The sequence below is a fragment of the Protopterus annectens genome, chromosome 2.part0 (genome assembly GCF_019279795.1).
Source record: "Protopterus annectens isolate FY-2018-M chromosome 2.part0, PAN1.0, whole genome shotgun sequence".
Classification (NCBI taxonomy): Eukaryota; Metazoa; Chordata; order Ceratodontiformes; family Protopteridae; genus Protopterus; species Protopterus annectens.
The window spans coordinates 90418415-90445603 of NC_056728.1; the positions used below are offsets into that span (position 1 = coordinate 90418415).

The following is a 27189-nucleotide window of genomic DNA, read 5'->3' on the forward strand; positions in this document are numbered from 1 at the left end:
GACCATTGCCTGTCTGCATAGTGGGTAGGAGTGCGTTCCTGCTTGTTTGTTTATGTACCACATAACTGTGGTGTTGTCCGTCCTTATTAGAAGTTGTCCTGGATGCAAGAGGTCCTTGAAAGCTGTTAGTGCATTTTGTACAGCTAGCATCTCCTTTTGATTGATGTGTAGTTGCCTTTGGTTTGCAGACCATTTGCCCTGTATGCATTGTCCTGCCATGTGTGCACCCCAGGCGTAGTCTGATGAATCTGTTGTCAAGGTTTGGTTTGCTGGAGGTTGAGACAAAAGGAAGGCCTTTGTTTGCTTGGCATGCTTGAGCCCACCATAGAAACTCTTTCTGAAGGCAGGGAATGAGAGTTATACTAGCTTCGAGGCTGTGTCTGTGCTGGGACCATACACTTTTTAGGTACCATTGTAGTTTTCTCATATGCAGTCGTGCATATGCAATTAGTTGAATGCAGGATGCCATGTACCCCAATGCCTGCAGGAATTTCCTTCAGTGAGCTGTAGAAGTTGCCATATTTTTGAAGTACCGAGCCAGTTGTTTTTGTTGTCTGGCGTGAGGTAAGACATCTGGGCTGTTGTATTCAAGCTGGCACCCAGGAAAATTATTTCTTGTGAGGGTATTAGTTTTGATTTCTTTTTGTTTACTGTGTACCCTAGGCAACTTAGCAACTTTGTTACAAATGCCAGATGCTGTAGTAGGATGTCTTTGCTGTCCGCTTGGATCAGGCAGTCGTCCAGATAGGGATAAATTTGTATTCCTCGTTGTCTGCAGTATGCAATTACTGATGCCAGGCATTTCGTGAATACTCTGGGTGCAGTAGATAAGCCAAAGGGCAATGCAGAGAATTGATAATGTGTTGTGCCTGCCAAAAATCTGAGGTATCTTCTGCAATCTTGTCTGATGGGGACATGCAGGTATGCTTCTTGGAGGTCCGTTACCAGCCAAAACTCCTTGCCCAGCATGGGAAGAAGCTGCTGTAGTGTGAGCATTTTGAATTTGGGAATGTCCAGGTACCTGTTTAGAATTGAAAGGTCTAAGATGGGTCTCCAAGCTTTGTCCTTTCTTGGTATTAGAAACAGTCTTGAGTAAAATCCTTGACCTTGCTCGTTTGCAGGTACCTTTTGAATTGCCTTCATGTTCATGAGAGCTGAAATTTGCTTTTGTGCCTCTGCCCATTGGTTTGTTGGCAGATTTGGCATGCCTCTCATCCGTGGTAAAGTGTGAAAATGAAATCTGTAGCCTCGGGTAATAATATCCAGAACCCACTTGTCCTTTGTTATGATGTACCAGTTTTGTGGGAAAAGAGCCAGTTTTCCTCCTAGAGGTGCTGCCTGTGCAATTTTGCTTGGCAGGCGAAGAGGAAAGTAATTGAGTTTGTTTTCTGAAGGGTTGAGATCTGTCGTCTCCCCCTCTGAGTTGTTGTTTGCCATTGCCTACGCCTGAAGGTACCTTCAGCCTGGCCTCTGCCCCTAGGGCGTCTGTACCTGCCCCTTTGGGGTCTGTCTGAAGCGGGAAAGGATCCAAAACAGCACTCCTCGCACGTACGGCATGCACGGCCAACCAAACTTGAAAAAAACACCAAAAGGCCAGCATATATAGTTCCACATTTATTACGAAGTAAAAATGAAGAGGGACATATATAATGCCCCAAACGTAATACAGTTCACTCAGACTAGTTTCGGCTATTGCCTTCTTCAGTGAGTAATAACAAAACAATTCACCAGCAGCCCAGTCTTGCATTTATATATACCCCCAGCCAATAAGAGTAGAGGTATGTGCTATACATATGTATAAAACATGAGTAATCTATCAGGCTGTAAGTAACAAATATATATACATGGTCACATAAATATGAACCATAAATGTTGATCTCAACATATTAGTCATTTATAAACATGAAAATGACCAAGTAGTGATACAAATGAAAGTAACTACTAATCAAGGTATGCAATATCAGCAAAGAATACATTCATTCTAAAGAATACAGTAGAAATATAGCAACCATTGCAGAAAATAAAGAAACAATAATAATGGACTAAACAAATTGCTGCATCAAAAGTGTGCACAAATAAGAAAATATAACCATGGAAATCTACTTATCCTAAATAGGTACAAAGTGGTTATCCTGGAGGAAAACTAATATTCATTTCCCTTTAGGGGTGGTAGGAAATCCAGAGGGGGGAGGAAACATGTCAATAGAAATAGGAACAGATTCAATGACAGGACTGATACAATCTCTACTGAAATAATGAGAACAAAATTTGACAATGTTCTTAATTTATCTGATTGTGTACTCACAGATGACCAACACTAAGTATTGAATAAAGGATTGAGTTTTGTTCCAAGCTTTTTCTCTGATCAATACCAAATTTCACTGGATGTGATGGACTACTGTCGTAGACTTAACCTTAAGATATTTTTTTCAGAACAGGATACCTCGACCACTCAAAGATCTTCTGATTTTGTTTTTCATAAATCCACTTTTCAACCACCCATGAATAAGAATGTGGCTATTTTTCAACAGGCTGTACTCAAAGATCTACACTTTCCTCATTTGGAAGGTCAAATTATTTCGAATAATATTACCCCTGTAGAGGAGGAGGCACTATCAGAATTGAGATCTAACCATAACATTGCAATACTCCAAGCTGATAAGGGAGGAGATGTGGTAATTCTAAATATGGATTATTATGTCCAGGAGGGTCTTTTATACAATTGTCTGACCCTCAATGTTATATGCACATGGGTATTGATCCTACTAACAAATTCAAACAGGAGATTGATTCATTTTTAGAGTCAGCCTTAGAGGAGGGTATTATTGCCAAGAAAACTGTTCAACATCTTCAGGTTAAGGATCCATCGAAACAAATTCTATATTTACTTCCGAAGATACACAAATCGATCACACACCCCCCAGGTAGGCCCATTGTATCTGGCCATGGTTCACTTACTGAACCATTATCCGTATTCCTTACACAATATCTTAAACCTCTTCTCTCACAGGTTAGAGCAAGAATACAGGATACTACCCAATTTTTAAAAATCATTGAAGATACAAAGCTTGAGCCAGAATGGTTGATGTGTACATTGGACGTAAAATCTTTGTATACTAGCATACCACACCGGGCAGGGCTACAGGCTCTAGAATATTGGCTGAACAAGGCCGAATTATATCCACCAGGTTTCAACACGTTGCTGATCTGTATGTCCGAACATGTCCTAAACAAGAATGTATTCTACTTTCAAGGGGACTGTTACTGGCAACTTCGAGGTACGGCCATGGGGGCCTCTTTTGCCCCAATTTATGCAGATCTTTTTTTGGCCTATCTTGAAGAATGCCTTATATATAATCCCCTACATAACATCTATTTTAGTAGAAATGGACATTTGGCGGAGATATTTAGATGATTGCTGGATGGTGTGGCGTGCTGATGCCATTTACCTTACGGAATTTGTGGAATATCTAAACAACAACATATGGGGCATTGAGTTTTCCATTACATCGCACAAGGATCAAATAGATTTCCTGGATGTCACAGTGTACTGGAATAGGGACCATACACTTAATACTAAGATTCATCGTAAATATCCACAGTTTAACTCATTGCTTCATGCCTCTAGCATGCATCCACTCCACACCATCCGCAATATCCCCAAATCTCAATATTTGAGGATTAGACGGATTAATTCCTCAAATGTTGATTATGCTAATGCCAAAACAGATTTGAAGAACAGATTTTTGGATAGGGGATACTCTATTTTTTGATATTGAATCCGCCAGGGCTTGGACTGACAAACAAGAAAGGCAAACTTTGCTAGAATACAAGAACCATACTAACAATCACAAGGAGGACAACATCAGGTTCATCACCACTCTTGGCAAGAATCATCAAATTGTCAGGAGTATTATAAACAACAATTGGAACATTTTGCTAGCCAATGATTATCTTCGGGGGATCCTGGGAAATCAATGCTCATTCTCATACAGGAGAGGCAAAACATTGGGAACACTATTCTCTCATTATAAACAGAAGGAAAGTGGAGGGGCCAAGTACAAACAGCTCACCATAACAGGGGATGAACTTTTGGGAAATTTCCCATGTGGACATTGCACTTCATGTACCCAAGTAAACAAGCTCAAACAATTCACTAGCTCAAACACTAGCAAGGTGTATGATGTTAGAATGTTTGGTAATTGTTCAACTAGCTGGGTAATATATTCGGCCACCTGCCAATGCAGTTCATTTTATGTAGGCAAAACCTCACGATCATTAAGAATAAGGATTGGTGAACATCGAAGTAATATCCACAACAAAAAATTGACTAATGCCTTATATATCAACATACTGTTAAACATCCTACTGCCAAATTTATGTTCACAATTATAGACAAAATCACTGGCAATAGACATAACCAACAAGGATGGCAAAGCATACTTAGTCATAAAGAAAAATACTGGATCATACATCTTGGGGCATTATTTCCACCAGGACTTAATGACCATTTATGATTAGGTAATACATTTTTCCTCCAGGATAACCCCTTTGTACCTATTTAGGATAAGTAGATTTCCATGGTTATATTTTCTTATTTGTGCACACTTTTGATGCAGCAATTTGTTTAGTCTATTATTGTTTCTTTATTTTCTGCAATGGTTGCTATATTTCTACTGTATTCTTTAGAATGAATGTATTCTTTGCTGATATTGCATACCTTGATTAGTAGTTACTTTCATTTGTATCACTACTTGGTCATTTTCATGTTTATACATGACTAATATGTTGAGATCAACATTTATGGTTCATATTTATGTGACCATGTATATATATTTGTTACTTACAGTCTGACAGATTACTCATGTTTTATACATATGTATAGCACATACCTCTACTCTTATTGGCTGGGGGTATATATAAATGCAAGACTGGGCTGCTGGTGAATTGTTTTGTTATTACTCACTGAAGAAGGCAATAGCCGAAACTAGTCTGAGTGAACTGTATTAGTTTGGGGCATTATATATGTCCCTCTTCATTTTTACTTCGTAATAAATGTGGAACTATATATGCTGGCCTTTTGGTGTTTTTTGAAGCGGGAAAGGACCAGTTTTTTGATGGCCAACTTCTGCTGAAGCGAGGAGGTTGCACCTGTAAAAATTTTTTTTAACTGTTTGCATTGATTTCGCTTTTTCTTCTATTTTCTTTAAAACTTCCTCTGCTTTGACACCAAATAATGCATCCTTTTGCAGTGGAGCATCCAGTAACTTTGCTTTGACATGTTCGGGTAGGGTCTGCTCTTTTAGCCAAGCATGCCTACGTATTACAGTCCCTGTGACCGCTGCTCTACATGAGGCCTCCAAAGAATCAAAACCACACTGCAAGGTATGTTTTCCCACTTGTTCTGCTGCATGCAACAAATCCTGCATCCCTTTGAAATCTAGTTGATCTGTTTGAGGGATCATTTTCTGTTTTAACTGAGTAAGCAAGTATTACTGGTATTTAATCATGTGGAATTGGCAGTTTAATGCCCTCATAGCCAAAGTGGCAGAGGTATACACTTTTTTCCTCCATCTTTCTAATGCCCTGGAATCTCTTTCTGCAGGTAGTGGATTCTTAGCAGAAGAGGCCTTAACCCCTTTGGGACCCTGGGAAATGGTTTCTGGGTCTGCAGCAGGGCTTTTATATAAAAACTGGTGAGAGTCAGAGACTCGATAGTATCTGTCTGGTTTGGGTGGTGCTGGAGGTAAGGAATCTGGATTTAGACTTGATTCAGTGTAGACATCATCCAGAATGTCTAAAACAGGAGGAATGGCTAAGGGTCTATGCTGAGGTAGAAGAAGAAACTCAGAGTCTTTTCTTGGGAGTCAGAGTAATCTTGTCCTTCCCAGTGGAAATGCTCTCTCATGGTGTGCAGAGTTTCCCCAAAAGAGAAGTCTTCAGGGGGGGAAACAGAGGGAATAGATCCCTCAGCATCTGAGTCTTCATAAAGAGGGAAGGGGTCATCCTGTTCCTCAGAGTCTGCTGAGGAAATGGATTCCTGGTCAGAAGGAGGTAAATCTTCCTCCAGTCTAGGCCTTTTGTCAGGAGGGGGTTGGGAACCTCTGATAAGGGTAATCAGGTACTCCGCCATTTTGAGCATTTGTTTTTTAAGCATAGGGGTCTGTGTGGGAGTCTGTGGACCCGGTTTCTTAACCTTTGGAAGCCGGGCGTATGACTTAACTGAGAGAGTCGTCGGTTTAAAGACGCCTTCTGAAACCGAAGGCCTGTCCATAGTCTCCGGATCGCCGCCAGGGCTGGCGTCCGCGAGTTGAGGAGGAACCGGCTCCAGTGGCCCAGTAGATTCTGTCTGAGAGGTAGTCACATTGTCTAAGTCTGCGGTAGTCAGGGGCTGCATAGGCGCCTCACTGAAAACCGAAGATCCGGCGGCAGGCCTAACCGAGACCTCGGTATCTGGTCTAGGTCTAGGCTGCCTGTCTTTGTCCTTGCGTTTTTCAAAAATAGCGATAGTCGGAGGTTCCGAAGACATGATGTAGTTGAATTTTCTGCCAAAATAATGTCGGGCGGTATCAGCCTGACGCTTAATAGTGCGTTTATTGAACCTAGCGCAAAACCGACAACCAGAAACATCGTGGTCTGGGCCTAGGCAAGGAATACAATAAGAATGGAAATCCTTATGAGGTATTTGCTTCCCACAAGAAATACAATTATTAACTTTGTCTGACATCGGTTTGAGGCAAGAAAAGTTTCCCCAACGGGGTACTTAGCTTTACAGAAGACTTCGGCTGAAATTCTGTTGGAAAATCTCAGGACCTGGCTGACCGGCACTTGCGAACTGCTTCTGCTTCGGGCACCGCATGGCAAGAAAGACTGGAGAAAATGGCGTCGGCTGCCACTGACGGCAGGGAGGAAGCGACGACAACCAATGCCGGACCAAGGCTTTGGAATTCAGGCTGACTGCAGGGACCGCCTGACGGCAGGATAACCCAAGTGTGATGACTGCAGCAGCATAGCACGATGAACATCCAGAGTTCCATTAGCAGTCTCTGAATTAGTGGAACTAGGTAGAGGAAGAGTTAAGGGCTGTAGCCTGCTTGCCTCTCCTAGTGGTAGGGTATGTGTACCCAAGTCACATTGGGTGGTGTGGGCTCCTTAGCAAATACTTAGAGACCATTTGTGCTTTGGTAGCAGGGGCAGGGATGCTAGGTGGGAATGCCCTGGACAGAAGTGGGGGGGGGGCACGGAATCAGCCTAACGCACTCCCCTTCCTAGTGCTTTGCCAGGCATTTATGACAGCTGAGGCAAAAAAAAAAACACTTTTGATGACATCTAAATGACAGCCTGTCCTGGTGATGGAAAATCAAAGGGTAATTGGCCAGGAGGAAGCTGATGATCGATAGACAGTTGTGGGTAAAAACAGGAAAAAAACAAGAAAAAAAAAACAAAAAAACCAGGTAGCTAAGAAGTATTGACATGAATCAAAAAGAAACTACAGCTTTGTACCTACCATAAATGTAGACGTTCGAGTGTTCACACTGCTGCAGTGATCACATTTGGGGTTATCTGCCATCAGGCGGTCCCGCAGTCGGCCCAAGTTCCAAAGTCTTGGTCTGGTGTCGGTTGCTGTCGCTTCTTCCCTGACGTCAGTGCGACAGGGGTATAAGAGAGGCAGCCAACGCCATTTTCTTCAGTTTTTCTTGCCCCAGATGTCAGGTGCCCCCAAATAGGAAGGCAATACATAATCCTAAGTAAACTACATAAGTAGAAAACAATAGCTACACCTGTAAGCAAATACACCATATAGAAATACATCTTAGAGATTGTATAAACAGGGAGCTATAGATAAAACCCAGGTAAAAAGAGGGGAAGGTGGGAGGGTAACCTGGACTGCAGCAGTGTGAACACTAACATCTACATTTATGGTAGGTACAAAACTGTACTATGTTCATCATGTTACACTGCTGCAGTCATCACACTTGGGTTGAATCCCAAAGCTAAGGCTAGGTGGTTGGTACTAAACAGGGTTTGGAGAAGCTAGTAGGCCCTGCAAAGCCAGCTCTGGTTTTTGAGTATAGAGGTAAGTGGTAGTGCTTGGTGAAGGTGTGCACTGAACTCCAAGTTGCAGCTTCCAAAATATCCTTGGTTGGTACCCCTCTGAGGAAGGCTGCTGATGTCGCTGTAGCCCTGGTGGAATGAAGCCTAATGTTACCAGGTACATGTTTCCCATGGTGTGTGTAGCAGAAACGGATACAATGTCCTATCCATTTTGAAATGGTCTGTTTTGATATAGGCTTTCCTTGAGATCCTGCAGCATAGGATACAAAGAGCTGATCAGATTTTCTGAAAACCTTTGTTTTATCCAAGTAGAAAAGTAATTGCCTGTGAATGTCCAAAGAGTGTAGGAGCCTTTCTCCTTTATTCTGGGGATTTGGATAAAAGTTGGGTAAATGAATGGTTTGGTTTAGAGCCACACTGGATACTACCTTTGGCATAAAGGAAGGGTTAGTTCATAAAGAGACTCTGTCGTGATGAAAAATGATGAAAGGCTCCACTGCCATTAGGGCCTGTAGCTCTGAGACTCTGAACTGAAGTTATTGCTAGCAGCAGGGCAGTTTTCCATGATAAAAAATTGCAAATCAGCTGAAAAAGCTGGCTCGAAAGGCGGTAGTGTAAGTTTTTCCAAAACAAAATTGAGGTCCCAAGTTGATGTTGGTGCTCTTCGGGGCGGTCTTATGTTCTTAGCCCCTCTGAGGTACTGTCTTAATAATGGATATGAAAAAATAGGAGGATCCGTGTTGTAATGAGCTGAAATAGCTGAAGTGTGGATCTTTATAGATGAAAAGGAAAAGCCTTTGTGCAACATCTCAGTTAAATATTGCATAATTTGAGGAATATTTGGGACAAGAGGATTTTGGCCTTTAGCCTGGTTCTAGGCGCAGAATCTTTTCCATTTGTCTGAGTAGGTTTTCCTGGTGCTAGGTCTCCTGGCCTCCAGAATGACATCCATAACAGCTGTAGAGAGAAGTGTTGACTGGTTGTTTAGATAATCTGCCATGCAGCCAGATTTAAAGTCTTGAGCTGGCTGTGTAGAATCCGATTGTTTTGCTGAGTCAGCAGGTGAGGAATTTGAGGTAAAATCCATGGTGGGCCTTGAGCCATGTTCCTTAATAATGGATACCAGTGTTGGCGTGGCCAGTCTGGAGCAAGGAGTACCATTTGTGGCCTCTCTTATCTGGCTTTTAGCAGCACCTTTTCCAGAAGAGGCAGTGGAGGAAAGGCATACACTGTTACTGTTTTCCAACTGAATGAGAGGGCATCCACTTTCCAAGCTAGAGTGTGGTATGTCCTTGTGCAAACCTTTCGCAGTTGGTAGTTTTGGGGGGAGGCAAACAGATCTATGTCTGGGCTCCCCCATTTTTGAGTTATCATTGTGAATACTTGTGGGTCTAGTTTCCACTCATGAGGATCCATGATATTTCTGCTTAGTTTGTCTGCCAATGTATTTTTCTTTCCTGGCAGGAATTGTGCTTGTAGTTGAACTTGGTAGGTCAGTGCTGTGTTCCACAAGGTCATTGCTTGCATGCATAGGGGGTAGGAATGTGTGCCCCCTTGTTTGTTTATGTACCACATCTTTATTAAAAGTTGTCCTGGATGTAGGAGGTCCTTGAAAGCTGTTAGGGCATTTTGTACAGCTAGCATCTCTTTTTTATTGATATGCAGATGCCTTTGATCTGCAGACCATTTGCCCTGAATGCACTGTCCTGCCGTGTGTGCTCCCCAGGCATAATCCGATGCATCTGTTGTTATAGTTTGCCTGGCTGTGGGTAAGATAAAAGGCTGACCCTTGTTGAGGTGACATGCCTGAGCCCACCATAGAAACTCCTGTTGAAGGCAGGGAATGAGTGGTATTATTGTTTCCAAGCTGTGGCTGTGTTGAGTCCATACGCTTTTCAGGTACCATTGTAATTTCCTCATATGCAGTTTGGCATATGGTATTAGTAGTATGCAAGATGCCATGAATCCCAAGGCCTGCAGAATTTTTCTTGCAGGGAGTTGGGTCTTTGTTGCCATCATTTTAAAGTACCGAGTCAGTTGTCCTTGCTTGTCTGGCGTGAGATAAGCCATCTGGGCCGTTGTATTTAAGCTGGCAACCAGAAATATTGTGTCTTGTGAGGGCACTAGTTTTGACTTCTTTTCGTTTCCTGTGTACCCTAGGCAACTTGGTAGGTTTTTTTTTTTTTTTTTTTTTTTACAAACGCCAGATGTTTTAAAAGAATGCCCTTGCTGTCTGCTTGAATAAGGCAGTCGTCCAGGTATGGATATATTTGGATTCCTCTTTGTCTGCAGTATGCAATTACTGGTGCCAGGCATTTTGTGAAGACCCTGGGAGCAGTAGATAAGCCAAAGGGCAGTGCAGAGAATTGGTAATGAGTTGTACCTGCTATAAATCAGAGGCATCTTTTGCAAATTTGTCTGATAGGGACATGCAGGTATGCCTCCTTGAGGTCCAACATTACTAGCCAAGCCTTCTTGCCCAGCATGGGAAGAAGTTGCTGTAGTGTGAGCATCTTGAATTTGGGTACTTCCAGGTATGAGTTTAGAATTTAAAGGTCCAGAATGGGTCTCCAGGCTTTGTCCTTTCAGGTAACCAGAAAGAGTCTTGAGTAAAATCCTTGTCCTTGCTCCTGTGTAGGAACCTGTTGAATCGCTCTCATGTCCACGAGTGCTGTAATTTGTCTTTGAGCCTCTGCCCGTTGATTTGATGGCAGGTTTGGCATTCCTTTTATCCTTGGTAAAGTGTGAAAGTGGAACCTGCATCCTTGAGTTACAACATTTAGGACCCATTTTTCTTTTGTGATGATGTGCCAATTGTCTGCAAAAAGTGCAAGTTTCCCTCCCAAGGGAGCTGCCAAGAGTGATTTGCTTGGCAGTCTGAGGGGTAAGTCATTGTGATGGTCTTCTGACAGTTTGAGACCTGTCTTCTCCTCCTTTCTGGGTTGTGGCACCCCATTGTTGTGGCTTGTAAGAGCCTTGTAGCTGACCTCTGCCCCTTGGGCGTCTGTATTTTCCCCTCTGAGGTCTGTCAGAAGTTGGAAAGGACCAGTTTATGGTTGGCCAATTTCTGCTGAAACGAGGGGGTTGGACCTGTAAAAAATCCTTGACTGTCTGCATAGATTTTGCCTTATCCTCCATTTTCTTTAAAACCTCTTCTGCTTTCACACCAAATAAAACATCCTGCTGTAAGGGTGCATCCAATAACTTTGCTTTAACATGATCAGGTAAAGTTTGTTCTTTTAACCAAGCATGCCTACGAATGACAGACCCTGTTACAGCTGCTCTGCAAGAAGCTTCCAATGAATCAAATCCACATTGCAAAGTATGTTTTCCCACTTGTTCTGCTGCATGCAACAAATCTTGCATTTCCTTGTAATCAGGCTGCTCTGTATGAGTGCTCATTTTTTGTTTTAATTGAGACATCAAATATTGTTGATATCTCAGCAAGTGAAACTGGCAATTTAAGCCCCTCATAGCTAGAGTAGCTGAGGTATATACTTTCCCCATCTGTCTAGTGCTCTAGAATCCCTTTCAGACGGTACAGGATTTTTAGCAATAGAGGCCTTAACCCCTTTGGGACCCTGGGAAATGGTTTCTAGGTCAGCAACAGGGCTTTTATATAGGAATTTATGTGAGTCAGGGACTCTGTAGTATCCGTCTGGTTTGGCTGGTGCAGGAGGTAATGAATCTGGGTTAAGGCTAGATTCTGAATAAACATCATCCACAATGTCTAACACAGGTGGAATAGCAAGGGGTCTGTGCTGGGGTAGTAAGAGGAACTCTCGGAGCCTTTTCTTAGAATCAGAGTAATCCTGGCCTTTCCAGTGGAAATGTTCCCTCATGGTATGTAAAGTTTCCCCAAAAGAGTAGTCTTCTGGGGGAGATGCTGAAGGAATAGACTCTTCAGCATCAGAGTCTTCATAAGGGAGAAAAAGAGTACTCCTCTTCCTCAGAAGAATCTGAGGTAATGGAAACCTGGTCAGAGGAAGCGTAGCCCTCCTCCTGTCTACGCCTTTTGTCAGGTGGGGGATGGGAACCCCTGATTAGGGTAATTAAGTCTTCAGCCATCTTAAGCATCTGTTTCTTAGGCATGGGGCCTTGCACTGGAGACTGCTGTATAGGCTTCCTTACTTTTAATGGAGTTTTCAGTTTTGCAAAGGATTTAATAGTAAGTGTAGTCGGTCTGAAGACACCTTCAGCAACTGATGGGCTTTCAACTGCACGGGAATCCCCATCGGCCATGGAGTCGGAAAGGCCTAAAGATAAAGGCTCTGGAGGCCCTGCAATCTCCGCTTGGGAGTTGGATGCAGGCTGGAGTTCTAAATCAGCGGTCATCAGGGGCTGTGCAGGTGCCTCACTGAAAACCGGAGAACCGGCGACAGGCCTAGCAGAGGCCTCGGTGTCTGGTTTGGGTCTCGGCTACCTATCCTTATCTTTGCGCTTTTTATGCATCCTGGTCGTTGGTTGCTCCGACGGCATGGTATAATTAAATTTTCTACCAAAATAATGTCGGGTGAAATCAAACCGACGTTTAATAGTTCGTTTGTTAAACCTAGCACAAAACAGACAACCTGTGACGTCGTGGTCTGGGCCTAGGCAAGGGATACAATAAGAATGAAAATCCTTATGAGGTATTTGCTTCCCACAAGAAATGCAACTATTAACTTTTTCTGACATCGGACTGAGGCAAGAAAAAGGTTCCGTAATGGGGTACTTAGCTTTACTGAAGACTTCGGTCTGAAATTCGATTTGAAAATCTCAGGAGTCGGCCGACCGGCACTTGCGAACTGCTTCTGCTTCGGGCACCGCGCGGCAAGAAAGACTGAAGAAAATGGCGTCAGCTGCCTCTTTTATACCCCTGTCACACTGACGTCAGGGAAGAAGCGACAGCAACCGATGCCGGACCAAGACTTTGGAACTCAGGCCGACTGCGGGACCGCCTGATGGCAGATAACCCCAAGGGCAGATAACCCCAAGTGTAATGACTGCAGCAGTGTAACACGATGAACATCTACTGTGTGGACTTGTGAGGAGACCAGAAACCTTTTAGGCTAATAACCAACTTGATAGAATGACCTAATGTCCTCTGCCTTGAGGTCAGACATGTCAACCAGGCAAGCTAATGTCATTGCATGTTGCTCCCTACTGGGTCTGTGCTGTCTTGCTCTTAAGAACTGCACCATAAAATCTGACATTCCATGGGATGAGGGCTTATCCAGTAAAGTGACTGCCATACAGGTGCTAGACTGTACATGAGGGGGCCAGTGGATGCAGGAATAAGTCAGAGGGCCAGCAGTAAGCTAGGCGAGTAATGGGGAGTGTTTTGCGTGTGCCACATCACTGATCACAGAGAGTAAGAAGCAAGATTTAAAGTCATAATAAACTGGAATTTGTTGATAAAGTGAGAAATGTTGACGTGGTTGTTGATGACAAACTGACACTGAGGTACCAGCTGTCTTCTGTTACATCATTTAAATTTAAAAACTGTTGCCTGCATTAAGCATTTACTCCCTTCAGAAGACTTTTTCTGGTTAGTGTTTGCACCAGTCTTGACTCATTTGGACTGCTTTAAAATCCTTGTGGCTAGGGTTTCTAGACACTAAACTCAGTGGGTAGCAACTAGTGCAGATTTCCATTGTTAGCTTACCTATGAGGATTTCAAGATACCGACATGCTACTGCAATTCTGTGCAGTCTGCAACAGTTGTCTGTCCAGTCACATATTAAAATTAAAGGTCTTGTCCAGATGTATTTAGCTTTGAATATGTGACTCCTGGTCTCAAAGCGTTCCTAGTTCCTTAAAATCCACCTTGCTGCTTTTACTCATCACAACTGGGATACTTTGAAGTTCTCAGAGTAGGATTAGAAACACCAGGCACATGTGCTCCTGTCAGGATGCTCCTCCATACATTTCATAGTTCAGTGCCTCAGGACTTGGTAATGAAAGTTTCAAGATTTAAATAACGAGTCAAAATTTTAGATTTAACCTGAGAGAATTATAACAATGCAAGAAATGAATAATACAAATAAAAAAAGTAATGCAAATGTGAGAGACAAATATAAAGACAAATATGAGGAAGGAATAAACAGCCCAATGTTATACAGCAGGAGGAATCATAAAGTGGGCTCGAAAAAACTATGAGTAGGGGTGTTAGCATTTCATACAATGTGTAGTGTACGTACAGTACTTACACCCCATTTCATACAATGTGTACTGTACGTACAGTACTTACACCCCCATTTTCAATTCTTCTTCTTCTCTTTTCTTGTTTACCATTAACTTAGCAAAACAAACAGAATGAAAAAAGGGGTTGACAAGATAACTATTGGAAAGGAGTGCGGGGGTGGGGGATTACACTAGCGGTGATGGTAATATGTGGATGGATCTGAGCAGGAAGAGCAATGGATTATCAGGTGACACTGTGGGATGGACATTAACATATGGCTTCTTTAAACAGGTGCTCATTTAGGTTCTTACTGAATTTAGAGAAGATATTTGTGTTTCTAAAGTCAGCTGGTATTGATTCCCAAGTTTGGGATGCCCTCACAGAGAAATTACGCTGGGTAGCGGAAGTTTGTTAGGGAATGGATAGATAGGAGTTTTGAGAGATGAGACTTTAGTTAATGTTTTATTTTCTACTAGCAAAATCTTTCTTTGTGTAATAATTTATAGCTAAGAGATCCTAGGAGGAGTGTAGGACATTGTTTTATTGGGAACCATTTTACTTTGACTAAGACTTTACAGTGGTACTGCCCAGGGGTAGCCATGGTAATGAATCTACAGATGTAGACACCCACATTACCTCCAAGCCTCTAAAAGATATCGTGCCCAATGATGACACCAGTAACCCACCATCCTGTGTACTAACACTGCACCCATTTTAAGTCTTGTATTTCTCTCTTGCAAGTCATAACAGCTTATGTAAAGGTCTGCATTCCCCACCGATGACTTTGCTTCAGATGCTGTGCTCTGTCTGGCACGTAATGTAGAGAGATGTTGTCCTAGATGTGTATTCATTACTGTTGAAGTGCTGGTGTGATACATTAATTAGTGATGAAAAATCTGCACTTTGTCTACATACAAACAGATATAACTGCAACTGTTTACATAATGCATGGAGCTCTTCAGAATAAAATCAGTGTTGTCTTCACAGTTAGATGTGCTGTTTTAAATTTAAAAAAAAAAAATTACGAGACAAGTTATGCGGTTCTAGGAGTCCATAACTCCTAGAGTCCTGACTTTATCCTTCTATGCCAAAGAACCTACATGGCATGCTATAATTTTGTGTATGCTTCCTAAGTGTTCACAATCTTCTCTTAAAATGGAAAACTGCAGAGTCAGAGCTAATAACGTTTGCAGTTTGCGAACAGAGGCATTGCTTGTGAAGTCTTAGTATTACCTTTTGCTTCTCTGGTTTTTCTCATGTCTTATGCAACTATCCAGAATTTCACTTCCAGCTGAAATGTCTAGATTTTCTTTACCAAGGAAATCAATCCGGTAATGTCCTGAAGTTACTGGAAGCCTCACAGGGTGTTCAAACATTTCTGTTTTGCCACTGTTCATATCTAAAACAGCCCTTTCTTTTTTCAACAGCATCTTGAGTATCAGGAGAAATACCTACTGGAACTACTTTAAGAGTATTGTGTCCACATCAACCAAAATACCCTTAGCTACCAAGACTGAGAGGAAGCCCTGTGCCTGCAAATCTGGTAGAACAATCCAACTCGCATCCCACAGACTAGATGACAGTCACTGCCTTTTTAGAATATGACGAAAGCTTGTGCAACCAAATGCAGGTTAGTAAGAAACGTTTGAAGCCAACTGGCAAGTCCTTGATAGGGCTCCTATCCATGACCGAGTGCCATAAATGAAGGAATTCTGTATATTGTTACTTTAAGTCCTCTCACTGCTGTAACTTCGTTGGTCCTTTTTATGTGGTCCTTTTTATGAATGCAGTAATGGGATTTCTCAGCAAATTCTAAGCTTAAGAGACCCAAATAACTACTAAAGAAAACCTGCTACAGAAAACTCTCCTTGGATTTTTTTGTTCTAGAGTGTTCTATGAAGCTGATGGAGCTGGAAAGTACAGTTGGGTACCTACGATAAATGTAGATGCTCGAGTGTATTCACTGTTGCAGTCATTACTCTTGGGTTATCCTGCTGGCGGGCTATCCGCAGTCGTCCAGAATTCCAAAGTCTAGGTCCAGCGTCGGTTGCTGTCGCCTCTTCCCTGACGTCAGAGCGCCAGGGGTATAAAAGATGCAGCCAACGCCATTTTCTTCAGTTTTTCTTGCCCCAGACGTCAGGTGCCCCAAATAGGTACTGAAAAATATATCAATAAGAAATGCACACACAAAAATAACATTTCCTACATCTACAAGCAAATACACCAAAAAGGTTGTATAGGATAGAAAAGTGAACATAAGTCCCAGCAAAGAGAAAAATGGTGGTGGGTAGGTAACCTGGATTGCAACAGTGAATACACTCTAACATCTACATTTATGGTAGGTACACAACTGTAATATGTTCATTGTGTTTCACTGTTGCAGTCACTACTCTTGGGTTGAATCCCAAAGCTGAGGAAGGGTGGCTGGGCTAAATAGGATTAGGAGAGACTATGAGGCCCTGCAGAACTGCAGTGGTGAAGCCGTAGAGAGGCAAGTTGTAGTGCTTTGTAAAGGTGTGCACTGAACTCCAAGTTGCAGCCTCTTAAGATTTCTTTGGTTGGTACTTCTCTGAGGAAGGCTGCTGAAGTGGCTGCTGCTCTGGTGGAATGAGGCGTAATGCCTTTAGTCATTGATTTGCCATGCTGAGAATAGCAGAAATGGATGCAATGGCTTATCCATTTAGAAATAGTCTGTTTTGAGATAGCCTTTCCTTGTGATCCTGCAGCATATAACACTAAAAGTTGCTCAGTCTTTCTGAAAGCTTTAGTTCTGTCCAAGTAGAAGTGTAACTGCCTGTGTATGTCCAAAGAATGCAGAATTTTCTCACCCTTGTTCTGTGGGTTTGGGTAAAAGGTAGGCAAGTGAATGGTTTAATTGAGGGCCACACTGGACACCACCTTAGGCATAAATGTAGGGTTTGTCCTCAGAGAAACCCTGTCTGGATGAAAAATGAAAGGTTCCACAGCCGTGAGCGTTTGTAACTCTGAGACTCGCCTTGCAGAAGTTATGGCTAGGAGCAGAGTTGTTTTCCAGGACAAGAATTTAATATCCGCTGTTGATGCTAGCTCGAAAGGAGGCAGTGTGAGTTTTTCCAAAACAAAATTGAGGTCCCAGGCCGGAATTGGTGCTCTCCTTGGAGGCCTAAAGTTTTTGGCCCCTCCGAGGTACTGCCTTATTAAAGGATGAGAAAAGATAAGTGGTTTCGTATTGTAATGTGCAGAAATGGCAGAGGCATGAATCTTAATTGATAAGAAAGAAAGTCCTTTGTTCAGCATTTCAGTCAGTTATTATAAAATCGGAGGAATGTTTGGTACAGACGTGTCAATGTCTTATTCCTGGTTCCAAGCACAGAATCTCTTCCATTTTTCTGCATAAGATTTTCTGGTACTGGGTCTCCTGGCCTCCAAGAAAACATCCATAAGAGCTTTTGAAAGAGGAGTGTTCTGAATGGCTACATTATCCACCATGCTGCCAGATTTAAGGTCCTGAGATGGCTGTGCAGGATGATTGTTTTGTTGGGTCAGCAAGTGAGAAGTTTGAGGCAATATCCATGCAGGACCTTGAGACAAGCTGTTTAGGACTGGGTACCAGTGCTGGCATGGCCAGTCTGGTGCAATCAGAATCATGTTTGGCTTCTCTTGTCTGACCTTTATGAGTACCCTGGAAAGGAGAGGTAGTGGGGGAAAAGCATATACTGTTAGATTTTTCCAGCTGAATGATAGGGCATCCACTTTCCATGCTTGCTTGTGGTAAATCCTTGTGCAAAATCTCTGCAATTGACAGTTGTGAGGGGAGGCAAACAGATCTATGTCTGGGCATCCCCATTTCCTTATTATTATCCTGAAGACTTGTGGATCCAGTTTCAATTCGTGGGGATCCATGAGGTTTCTGCTTAGTTGTCTGCCAGAGTATTTGTTTTTCCTGGCAGGAATTGTACTTGCAGGTAAACTTGAAATGCCAATGCTGTGTCCTGTAAGGTCATTGCTTGTCTGCAGAGGGGGAAGGAATGCATACCTCCCTGCTTATGTACCACATGACCGTAGAGTTGTCTGTCTTTATCAGTAATTGTCCTGGATGAAGCAGGTCCTTGAAAGCTGTCAGGGCATTTTGAACAGCTAGCATCTCTTTTTGAGTGATGTGAAGATGCATCTGGTTTGCAGGCCATGTGCCCTGAATACATTTTCCTGCCATATGGGCCCCCCCCCCCAGGCATAATCTGATGCATCTGTTGTCCGTGTCTGTCTGGCTGTGGGTAAACTGAATGGCAGACCCTTGTTGTGGTGACGGGCTTCTTCCCACCATCGAAACTCCTGTTGTAGGCAGAGAATGAGTGCAATTTACTGTCTACAGGCTGTGGCAATGCTGAGTCCAAACACTTTTCAGATACCATTGCAGTTTCCTCATATGCAGTCTGGCATATGGAATTAGTAGAATGCAGGATGCCATGAAACCCAAGGCCTGCAGGATTTTCCTTGCAGATAAGTGGGTTTTTGTTGCCAATTTCTTGAAGTAAGTTGTCAGTTGTTTTTGCTTGTCTGGCGTGAGATAAGCCATCTGGGCAGTTGTATTTAAGCTTGCACCCAGGAATATTATCTCTTGAGAGGGCACTAGTTTTGATTTATTTTTGTTTACTGTGTACCCTAGGCCAATTAGTAATTTTTTTACAAACGCCAGATGCTTTAAAAGAGTGTGTTTGTTCTCTGCTTGAATTAGGCAGTCGTCCAAGTAGGGATATATTTGAATTCATTTTTGTCTGCAAAATGCAATTACTGGTGCCAGGCATTTTGTAAAGACCCTGGGCGCAGTAGATAAGCCAAAGGGCAGTGCAGAGAATTGGTAATGCATTGAGCCAGCTATGAATCTGAGGTATCTTCTTGCAAGACTGTCTGATTGGGACATGCAGGTATGCCTCTTTTAGGTCCAAAGTTACTAGCCAAGCCCTCTTGCCCAGCATGGGCAGTAGCTGCTGAAGAGTCAACATCTTGAATTTTGGAACTTCCAGAAACGTATTTAGTAGAGAGGTTCAGAATTGGTCTCCAGGTTTTGTCCTTCCTGGGTACTAGGAAAAGTCTGGAGTAAAATCCTTGCCCCTGTTCTTGTTGTGGTACTTGCCGAATGGCCATAATTGTCCATGAGGGCTGTAATTTGTTTTTGTGCCTCCGCCCATTGATTGTGTGGCAGGTCTGGCATGCCCTTTGACCTTGGTAGAGTGTGAAAATGGAACCTGTAGCCTTGGGACACTATGTTCAGAACCCATTTGTCTTGGGTAACCATTTGCCAATTTGATGAAAAAAGTGCTAGTTTTCCACCTAAGGGGGCTGTCAAAAGAAAACTGCTTGGAGCTGGTAGAGGAAAGTCATTGGGACTGTTTCCTGCAGGGCTGTGATTTGTCTTCTCTGCTTTTGGAGGTAGGAGCACCCCATTGTTTAGGCCTGTATGAGCCTTGGGGCTGAGACCTGCCTCTGGGACGCCTGTATCTGCCTCTTTGTGGTCTGTCTGAGACTGGAAAGGACCGATTTTTAGAAGGCCAGTTCCTGCTAAACCTGGGTGGCTGTACCTGTAAGAAATCCTTGACTGTCTGCATGGATTTTGCTTTATCCTCCATTTTTTTCAACACCACTTCTGCTTTAGTACCAAAGTATCATGCTGTAATGGTGCATCTAATAATTTTGCTTTAACATGATCAGGCAGATTTTGTTCCTTTAACCAAGCATGCCTTCTAATAACAGAACCTGTAACAGCAGCCCTGCAAGAGGCCTCAAAGTATGCTTTCCCACTTGTTCAGTTGCACGCAATAAATCCTGCAATTCCTTGTTCTCTGAACATTCAATATTTGTCAACATTTTCTGTTTAAGTAGTGACATTAAATATTGCTGATATTTAAGCATATGAAATTGACAATTTAAAGCCCTTACAGCCAGGGTGGCAGAAGTGTATATTTTTCCCCCATCTGTCTAGAGCCCTAGAATCCCTATCAGAGGGGACAGGGTTTTTTGCAGTGGAAGCCTTAACCCCCTTGGGACCCTGAGATATAGTTTCTGGGTCAGCAGCGGGGTTTTTATATAGGAATTTATGAGAATCCGGGACCCTGTAATATCTGTCTGGCTTAGCAGGTGCAGGGGGTAAAGAGTCAGGGGACAGTCCGTTCTCTGAAAATACATCATCTACAATGTCTAGAACAGGTGGAATGGCAAAGGGTCTGTGCTGAGGAAGAAGGAAGTCTCTGAGCCTTTTCTTTGACTCAGAATAATCTTGGCTCTCCCAGTGGAAATGCTCCCTCATAGTATGCAGTGTTTCCCCAAAAGAATAGTATCAGGAGGAGAGGCTGAAGGAATGGATTCTTCAGCATCAGAATCCTCATAAGGAAGCATGGAGTAATCCTGTTCAGAAGAGGAATCAGAGGAAATAGATACCAGACAGAAGAATCGTACTCTGTCTCTTGCCTAGGCCCTCTTATCAGGAGGGGGATGGGAGCCCCTGATCAAAGTAATAAGGTCTTCGGCCATTCTGAGCATCTGTGTTTTAGGCATGGAAGTCTGAATAGGAGAGTGCTTTACTTGTTTCTTTGTCTTTAGAGCTGCTTTAGTCTTTGTCTTTGAAGCTGGGGATGGCTTAACATATAGTTGTGTAGGTCTGAAGACACCCTCAGAAGCCGATGCCTGCTCAGCGGCTCCGGACCCATCTGAGGGATCAATTTCAGTGTGTCCAATACCTTGAGTTTCCAGAGGCCCAGTCGGCTCCACGTGGGAGTTGGCAGCGGCCTGTGGCTCTGAGGTAGCGGGTGCCAGGGGCTGCAAAAGTGCCTCACTGAGAACCGGCGACTGGCCTAGAAAAGGCTTTGTCGTCGGTTTTGGACCTCTGATGCCTATCCTTGCCCTTATGTTTTTTGTAAACTCCAGTTGTCAGCTGTTCCACCGGCATTATATAATTAAATCTTCGGCCAAAGTAATGAAATGCAAAATCGAACAGACGCTTGATAGTGTGTTGGTTGAATCTAGCACAAAACTGACAGCTAGCAACGTTGTGATCAGGGCCTAGGCAAGGAATACAGTAAGATTGAAAATCCTTATGAGATATTTGCTTCCCAAAAGAAATAAAATTGTTAACTTTTTCTGACATTGGTTTGGAGCAAGAAAAAAGTTTCCCCAACAGGGTACTTAGCTTTAATGAAGACTTCGGTTCTGAAATTCAGATTTGAAAATCTCAGGAGTCGACTGACCGGCACATGCGAACTGCTTTTGCTTTGGGCACCGCGCGGCAAGAAAGACTGAAGAAAATGGCGTCAGCTGCATCTTTTATACCCCTGGCGCTCTGATGTCAGGGAAGAGGCGACAGCAACCGATGCCGGACCTAGACTTTGGAATTCTGGCTGACTGCGGGTAGCCTGCCAGCAGGATAACCCAAGAGTAATGACTGCAACAGTGAAACAAGATGAACATCACTACATGCACATTCCACACATTTATGCTAGCTAAGGATGTTAAACAAACACCAACCACAACCATCAATCGTAATATCTTTTGAAAAAAAATTTTTTATATTGAATGCCAGTGTCTGACTGCATAATTCCAAATGGATGATCCGTCATTTAAAATGCTACTACAGAAACGCAAGCTTTTACATTTAAAATGCAGCAAACCCATGGAAGAAAGCAAGCCAGACAGAAAAGGACACAATAATTAAAGCAATATATATTTTTTATTACAGTACTGTATGCTTTGTAGTTGTCTTACTTTATCTACATTAGCTCTTGTTTTGGCAGACGTCTCAACATACTGCACATTCCACTCCTCTGCTTTGACTCTGGCTTCATCTATCGTAACCTGTCGTCGTTCTTCCAAGTCAGACTTGTTTCCAACAAGAAGCAATGGGATTTTATCCTCTTCTGCCTTCACACGTAGGATTTGTTCCCTATAACAATAAAATAAAGAGAATATTACTCACTATTTAATTTTCACCAATCCCACCTCACAAACAATTAAACCTATACACTCTTTGCATTACTACACAGATTACCTCTATGACACACCTAACTGTTAAGCCATTACAAAGGTGGAATTAAATAAATATTAAGGCACATCATGGAGTAAGCTAGACAGATATTCATAAAGTAATCCAGGTAGACTATTATAGTCTCTGTTCACTGCATTAATACATGCAAATTGCTTTGTAAATTTGTGATTGTTACTGTTTTTGCCTTCTGGCCCTGGTAAAGGTCAAAAAAGAGGTCTTGCATTTGCCCATTAAGTCACTTAATACACACACAAATAAAATGCAATAATGAGGGGAAATTTCACATACAGACTACAGTGAATGAAAATTACTAAGCAATACAGCAATGATTATTTTTCCTCCAGATGTGCCTTGACCATATATAGCCGCACCTCCAACAACCTACACAGTCCCCTTAAGGGCAAAGTTCACTGTTCTATTAACTTCTTTTTGCTGGGGGTGGGTAGAGAGTCCACAATAAGTTCCAGGAATTTGTGTATATAGTCCCTAACTCCCTTTTGCTGGAGGGGGAGGGGTGCGTGTGAGTTGAGCACCAGGGAATGTTACCATCCACAATAACTTACAGGAATTTTCATACATTGTACGTAGCTCCCTTGCCATAACATGTTTTTCATCTATCATATTAAGGCTTCCAATTCTGGATGGACATGAGCTTCCATGCATGTCACCCATAAACTCAGTGTTGTGCACTGCTGAGTAAGTCATGGATGGCCAGGCATAGGTATCAACCTGCTAAGAGGCCAATATGGAACACAGACCATAGCAATGTGTGACAAACAGTCAAAATGTCTAACACCCTATTTTCGCACTGAGCAAAAAGCGTACCTTGACCATGGCCATTTAACCAGAATACACACACACCTTCACCCATGTCATACCTCTCAACTGCCCAGAATTTTACAGACTGCCCAAATTTTTGGTCTGTTCCTCATAAAATATGTAGTTTTCTGGCAAGTCATGGAGGAATGAAATAAGAACTGAAATTGAGTTTCAGACATCGTATCCTTCAGAAAGTACAGTTTTGTACCTACCGTAAATGTAGATGTCCGATAGGTATGCATCTGCAGTCCTAACATATGGGTTGCCCTGCCTCAGGCAGCCCTTCGGTCGGCCGGATTCCAAAGTCTGGGTCTGGCCTCGGCTGATGTCGCACTTCACCCGACGTCATAGCTGCTGTGGTATAAAGGCATCAGCCGACGCCATTTTCCTCAGTGTTTCTTGCCCCAGATGCCAGGTGCCCTCTAGGAAGGCTAAATTTGGATAAATGCAAATAATTCCAAACAGTAGAGAGCAAAAATTATATATATATATATATATATATATATATATATATATATATATATATATATATATATACACAAAAACAAATACACCATAATAATTTCCCCCAGCTAGCTAAAAGAGGGGTAGGTACCCTAGGAATACCACAGAGGGAAGGAGGGTGGTAATCCTGACTGCAGATGCATACCTATCGGACATCTACATTTATGGTAGGTACACAACTGTACTATGTCCTTCAAGGATGCATCTGCAGTCCTAACATATGGGTAGAATACCATAGCCAAACTGGGGGAGGAGGCACTAAGATAAAGATGGTGTAGTCAAGATCCCTTGCAACACAGCAGTTGCAAAACCTGCTCGGGATCTGGAGTATAAAGGAAGGTTATAATGCTTGGCAAATGTATGCACGGAGCCCCAAGTAGCAGCTTCTAAAATGTCTTTGGTAGCCACTCCTCGTAGGAAAGCTGTAGTGGTGGCTGTAGCGCTTGTGGAATGAGGTCTGATATTTTCAGTTGTTGTCTTTCCATGAAAAGAGTAGCAAAATCGTATGCAATTTCCTATCCATTTTGAGATTGTCTGTTTTGAAATTGCTTTTCCTTGCATTCCTGTTGCATATGCTACCAGAAGTTGGTCAGTTTTTCTGTTGGTCTTAGTTCTGTCCAGATAGTAGCGTAATTGTCTGCGCACATCCAAGGTATGTAGCAGTCTTTCCCCCCTGTTCTGTGGGTTGGGGAAGAATGTAGGTAAATGAATCGCTTGGTTCAATGATACTCTGGAGACCACTTTTGGCATAAAGGTAGGGTTGGTTCTCAGAGACACTCTATCCTGATGAAGATAAGGAAGGGCTGTACTGCCATTAATGCCTGTAATTCAGATACCCTTCTTGCTGAAGTAATTGTTAGTAGGAAAGCAGATTTCCAAGACAAGAACTGTAAATCTGCTGTTGCTGCTGGTTCAAAAGGGGGCAGTGTTAACTTTTCCAGCACAAAGTTGAGATCCCATGTAGGTAAAGGTGGTTTCCTTGGAGGCTTTACGTTTTTGATTCCGTTCAAGAACTGTCTGAGTAGAGGATGAGAGAAGACAGGAGGATCCATGTTGTATTCTGCTGAGATTGCTGATGCATGAATCTTAATGGAGGAGTAGGACAGGCCATTGTGGAACAGTTCTGCTAAGTATTCCAGGATGTGTGCTATGTTTGCCAATGAGACATTTTCTCCCTTTGCTGCACTCCAAATGAGGTATCTTTTCCATTTGGCTGAATAAGTTTTCCTTGTGGAGGGTCTGCGAGCCTCCAGGATAATGTCCTTAATCCTCTGAGATAAATCTGGGTTATTTTGTTTTATGCAATATTCCAAGCAGCTAGCTGCAGTGTTTTCAAGTTTGGATGTAGGATCTTGTAGTTGTTCTGTGTTAGAAGTAAGGGACATAGAGGTAGAGGCCATGCGTGTGTCCGAGACATGCTTCTCAGTAGCGGGTACCAATGTTGCCTCGGCCAGTCTGGAGCTATCAGGATTACCCTTGGCTGATCCTCTTTGATCTTCAGTAGGACTTTGTACATCAAAAGAAGAGATGGGAATGCATATGCTGTCAGGTTTTTCCAGCTGAAGGAAAGGGAGTCCATTCTCCAAGCAAGTGGGTGGTATGCTCTTGTGCAGAATTTCTTCAATTGGTGGTTGTGTGGGGAGGCGAACAGGTCTATCTCTGGTAGTCCCCATTTCTTTGTTATGGTTTTGAAGATATCTGGATGCAGCATCCATTCGTGAGCATCCGTGGTAGTTCTGCTTAAGGTGTCTGCTAGTGAAATTTCTTTTCCTGGTACAAATCTGGCCTGAAGTTGAATGTTGAGATTCAGGGCCACATTCCACAGGTCCATTGCCATCCGGCATAGAGGATATGAGTGTGTACCTCCCTGTTTATTGATGTACCACATGACTGTGGTATTGTCCGTCCTTATCAGCAGGTGACCTTGTTGAAGGAATGGTCGGAATGCCTGGATTGCATGTTTCACTGCCAGCATCTCCTTTAGATTTGTGTAGATTCAGCTGGTCTTGGGTCCATAGGCCTTGTATGCACTTGTCCACCATGTGTGCCCCCCAGCCTAGGTCTGAGGCATCCGTGGTGATGGTCTGGATTGGATGAGGTTTGTGGAAAGGCAGTCCTCTGTTCAACTGACAGGCCTGAGCCCACCACTGGAATTCTTGCTTCAGGCATGGAATTATTGGAATCTGGGCTTCTAGACTGTGCTTGTGTTGAGACCATACATTCCTTAGGTACCATTGCAACTTTCTCATATGCAGCCTGGCATGGAATCAATATTATGCAGGATGCCATGTAACCCAGGGCTTGCAGGACTTTCCTTGCAGTAAGCTGAGTTTGTGTTGTTAATATCATGAAATATACTGGTAGTTGCTTTTGTTTTTCTTCTGTGAGAAAAGCCATCTGAGTTGATGTATCCAGTTCTGCACCCAAGAATGTTATCCTTTGGGATGGTACTAGTCTTGATTTTTGCATGTTGACTGTGTATCCCAAGGCTTGCAACAGTTGTATGACCTTTTCCAAATCTTTTGTTAATTTTGCCTTGTTGTCCGCTTGTATTAGGCAGTCGTCCAGGTATGGGTAAATTTGAATTCCCTGAAGCCTGCAATGAGCAATTACTGATGCCGGGCATTTCGTGAATACTCTGGGCACAGTAGATAAGCCAAAGGGCAATGCTGAGAATTGATAATGCTCTGATCCTGCAAGAAATCTGAGGTGTCTTCTGCAATCTGGTCGTATAGGGACGTGCAGGTATGCCTCCTTGAGATCTAGAGTCACCAGCCAAGACTCCTTGCCCAGCATGGGAAGAAGTTGCTGGAGGGTCAGCATTTTGAATTTTGGAACAATGAGGTATGTGTTCAGAGCGGACAAGTCGAGAATAGGTCTCCATTGATTTTCTTTTCTTGGTACAAGGAAAAGCCTGGAGTAAAATCCTTGGCCTTGTTCCATAGGCGGTACCTTTTCTATAGCTCTCATCCTTAGTAAGTTGTTGATTTGTCTTAGAGCGTCTGTTTTTTGGCTTGGTGGTAGGTTTGGCATTCCTCTCTTTTTTGGAGTGTGGAAGTGAAACCTGTAGCCTTTGTCTATTGTTTGTAAAGTCCATTTGTCTCCTGTAATGTAATGCCAGTTGTGGGAAAATAAAGCTAGTTTTCCTTCAAGGGTGCTTCCAGTTGTTCCCTGGTAGGCGGAATCAGAGCCAAGTCATTGTGTCTGTCCAGTAGAAGTGGTTGTAGTTGAATCTGTGGCAGTACTTCTCTGGTTGGTAGGTTGCCACTGACGTCCCCTGTAGGCAACCCCTGGATTGACCTCTGCCTCTTGGACGTCTATTTCTGCCTCTCTGTGCTCTGGAGGTGTCTGGAAAGGACCAATTCTTCGAAGGCCAATTTCTGCTAAACCTCGGAGGTTGGACCTGTACAAAATCCTTGACTGTTTGGACAGATTTTGCTTTTTCCTCCACCTTCTTTAGAACCTCCTGTGCAGGGGAGCCAAACAAACTTTGTTTCTCCATAGGGGCATCTAGGAGTTTTGACTTAACATGGTCTGGTAAGGATTGTTCTTTTAACCAGGCATGCCTTCGAATCACTGTTCCAGTCATAGCTGATCTAAAGGAAGCCTCCAGTGCATCATAGCCACATTT

At 43.0% G+C, this 27189-nt stretch overlaps 1 protein-coding gene across 4 annotated transcripts in view; it reads right to left on the minus strand.

Moving 5' to 3' along the window:
• RALB (RAS like proto-oncogene B) overlaps positions 1 to 27189 on the minus strand; it is an 810790-nt gene that overhangs the window by 66880 nt on the left and 716721 nt on the right. For all 4 annotated transcript variants that reach the window (XM_044060573.1, XM_044060575.1, XM_044060572.1 and 1 more), the window contains one exon: positions 21956 to 22133. In XM_044060573.1, the coding sequence (XP_043916508.1) occupies positions 21956 to 22133 (178 nt within the window). The remainder of the gene's footprint in view (positions 1 to 21955; positions 22134 to 27189) is intronic.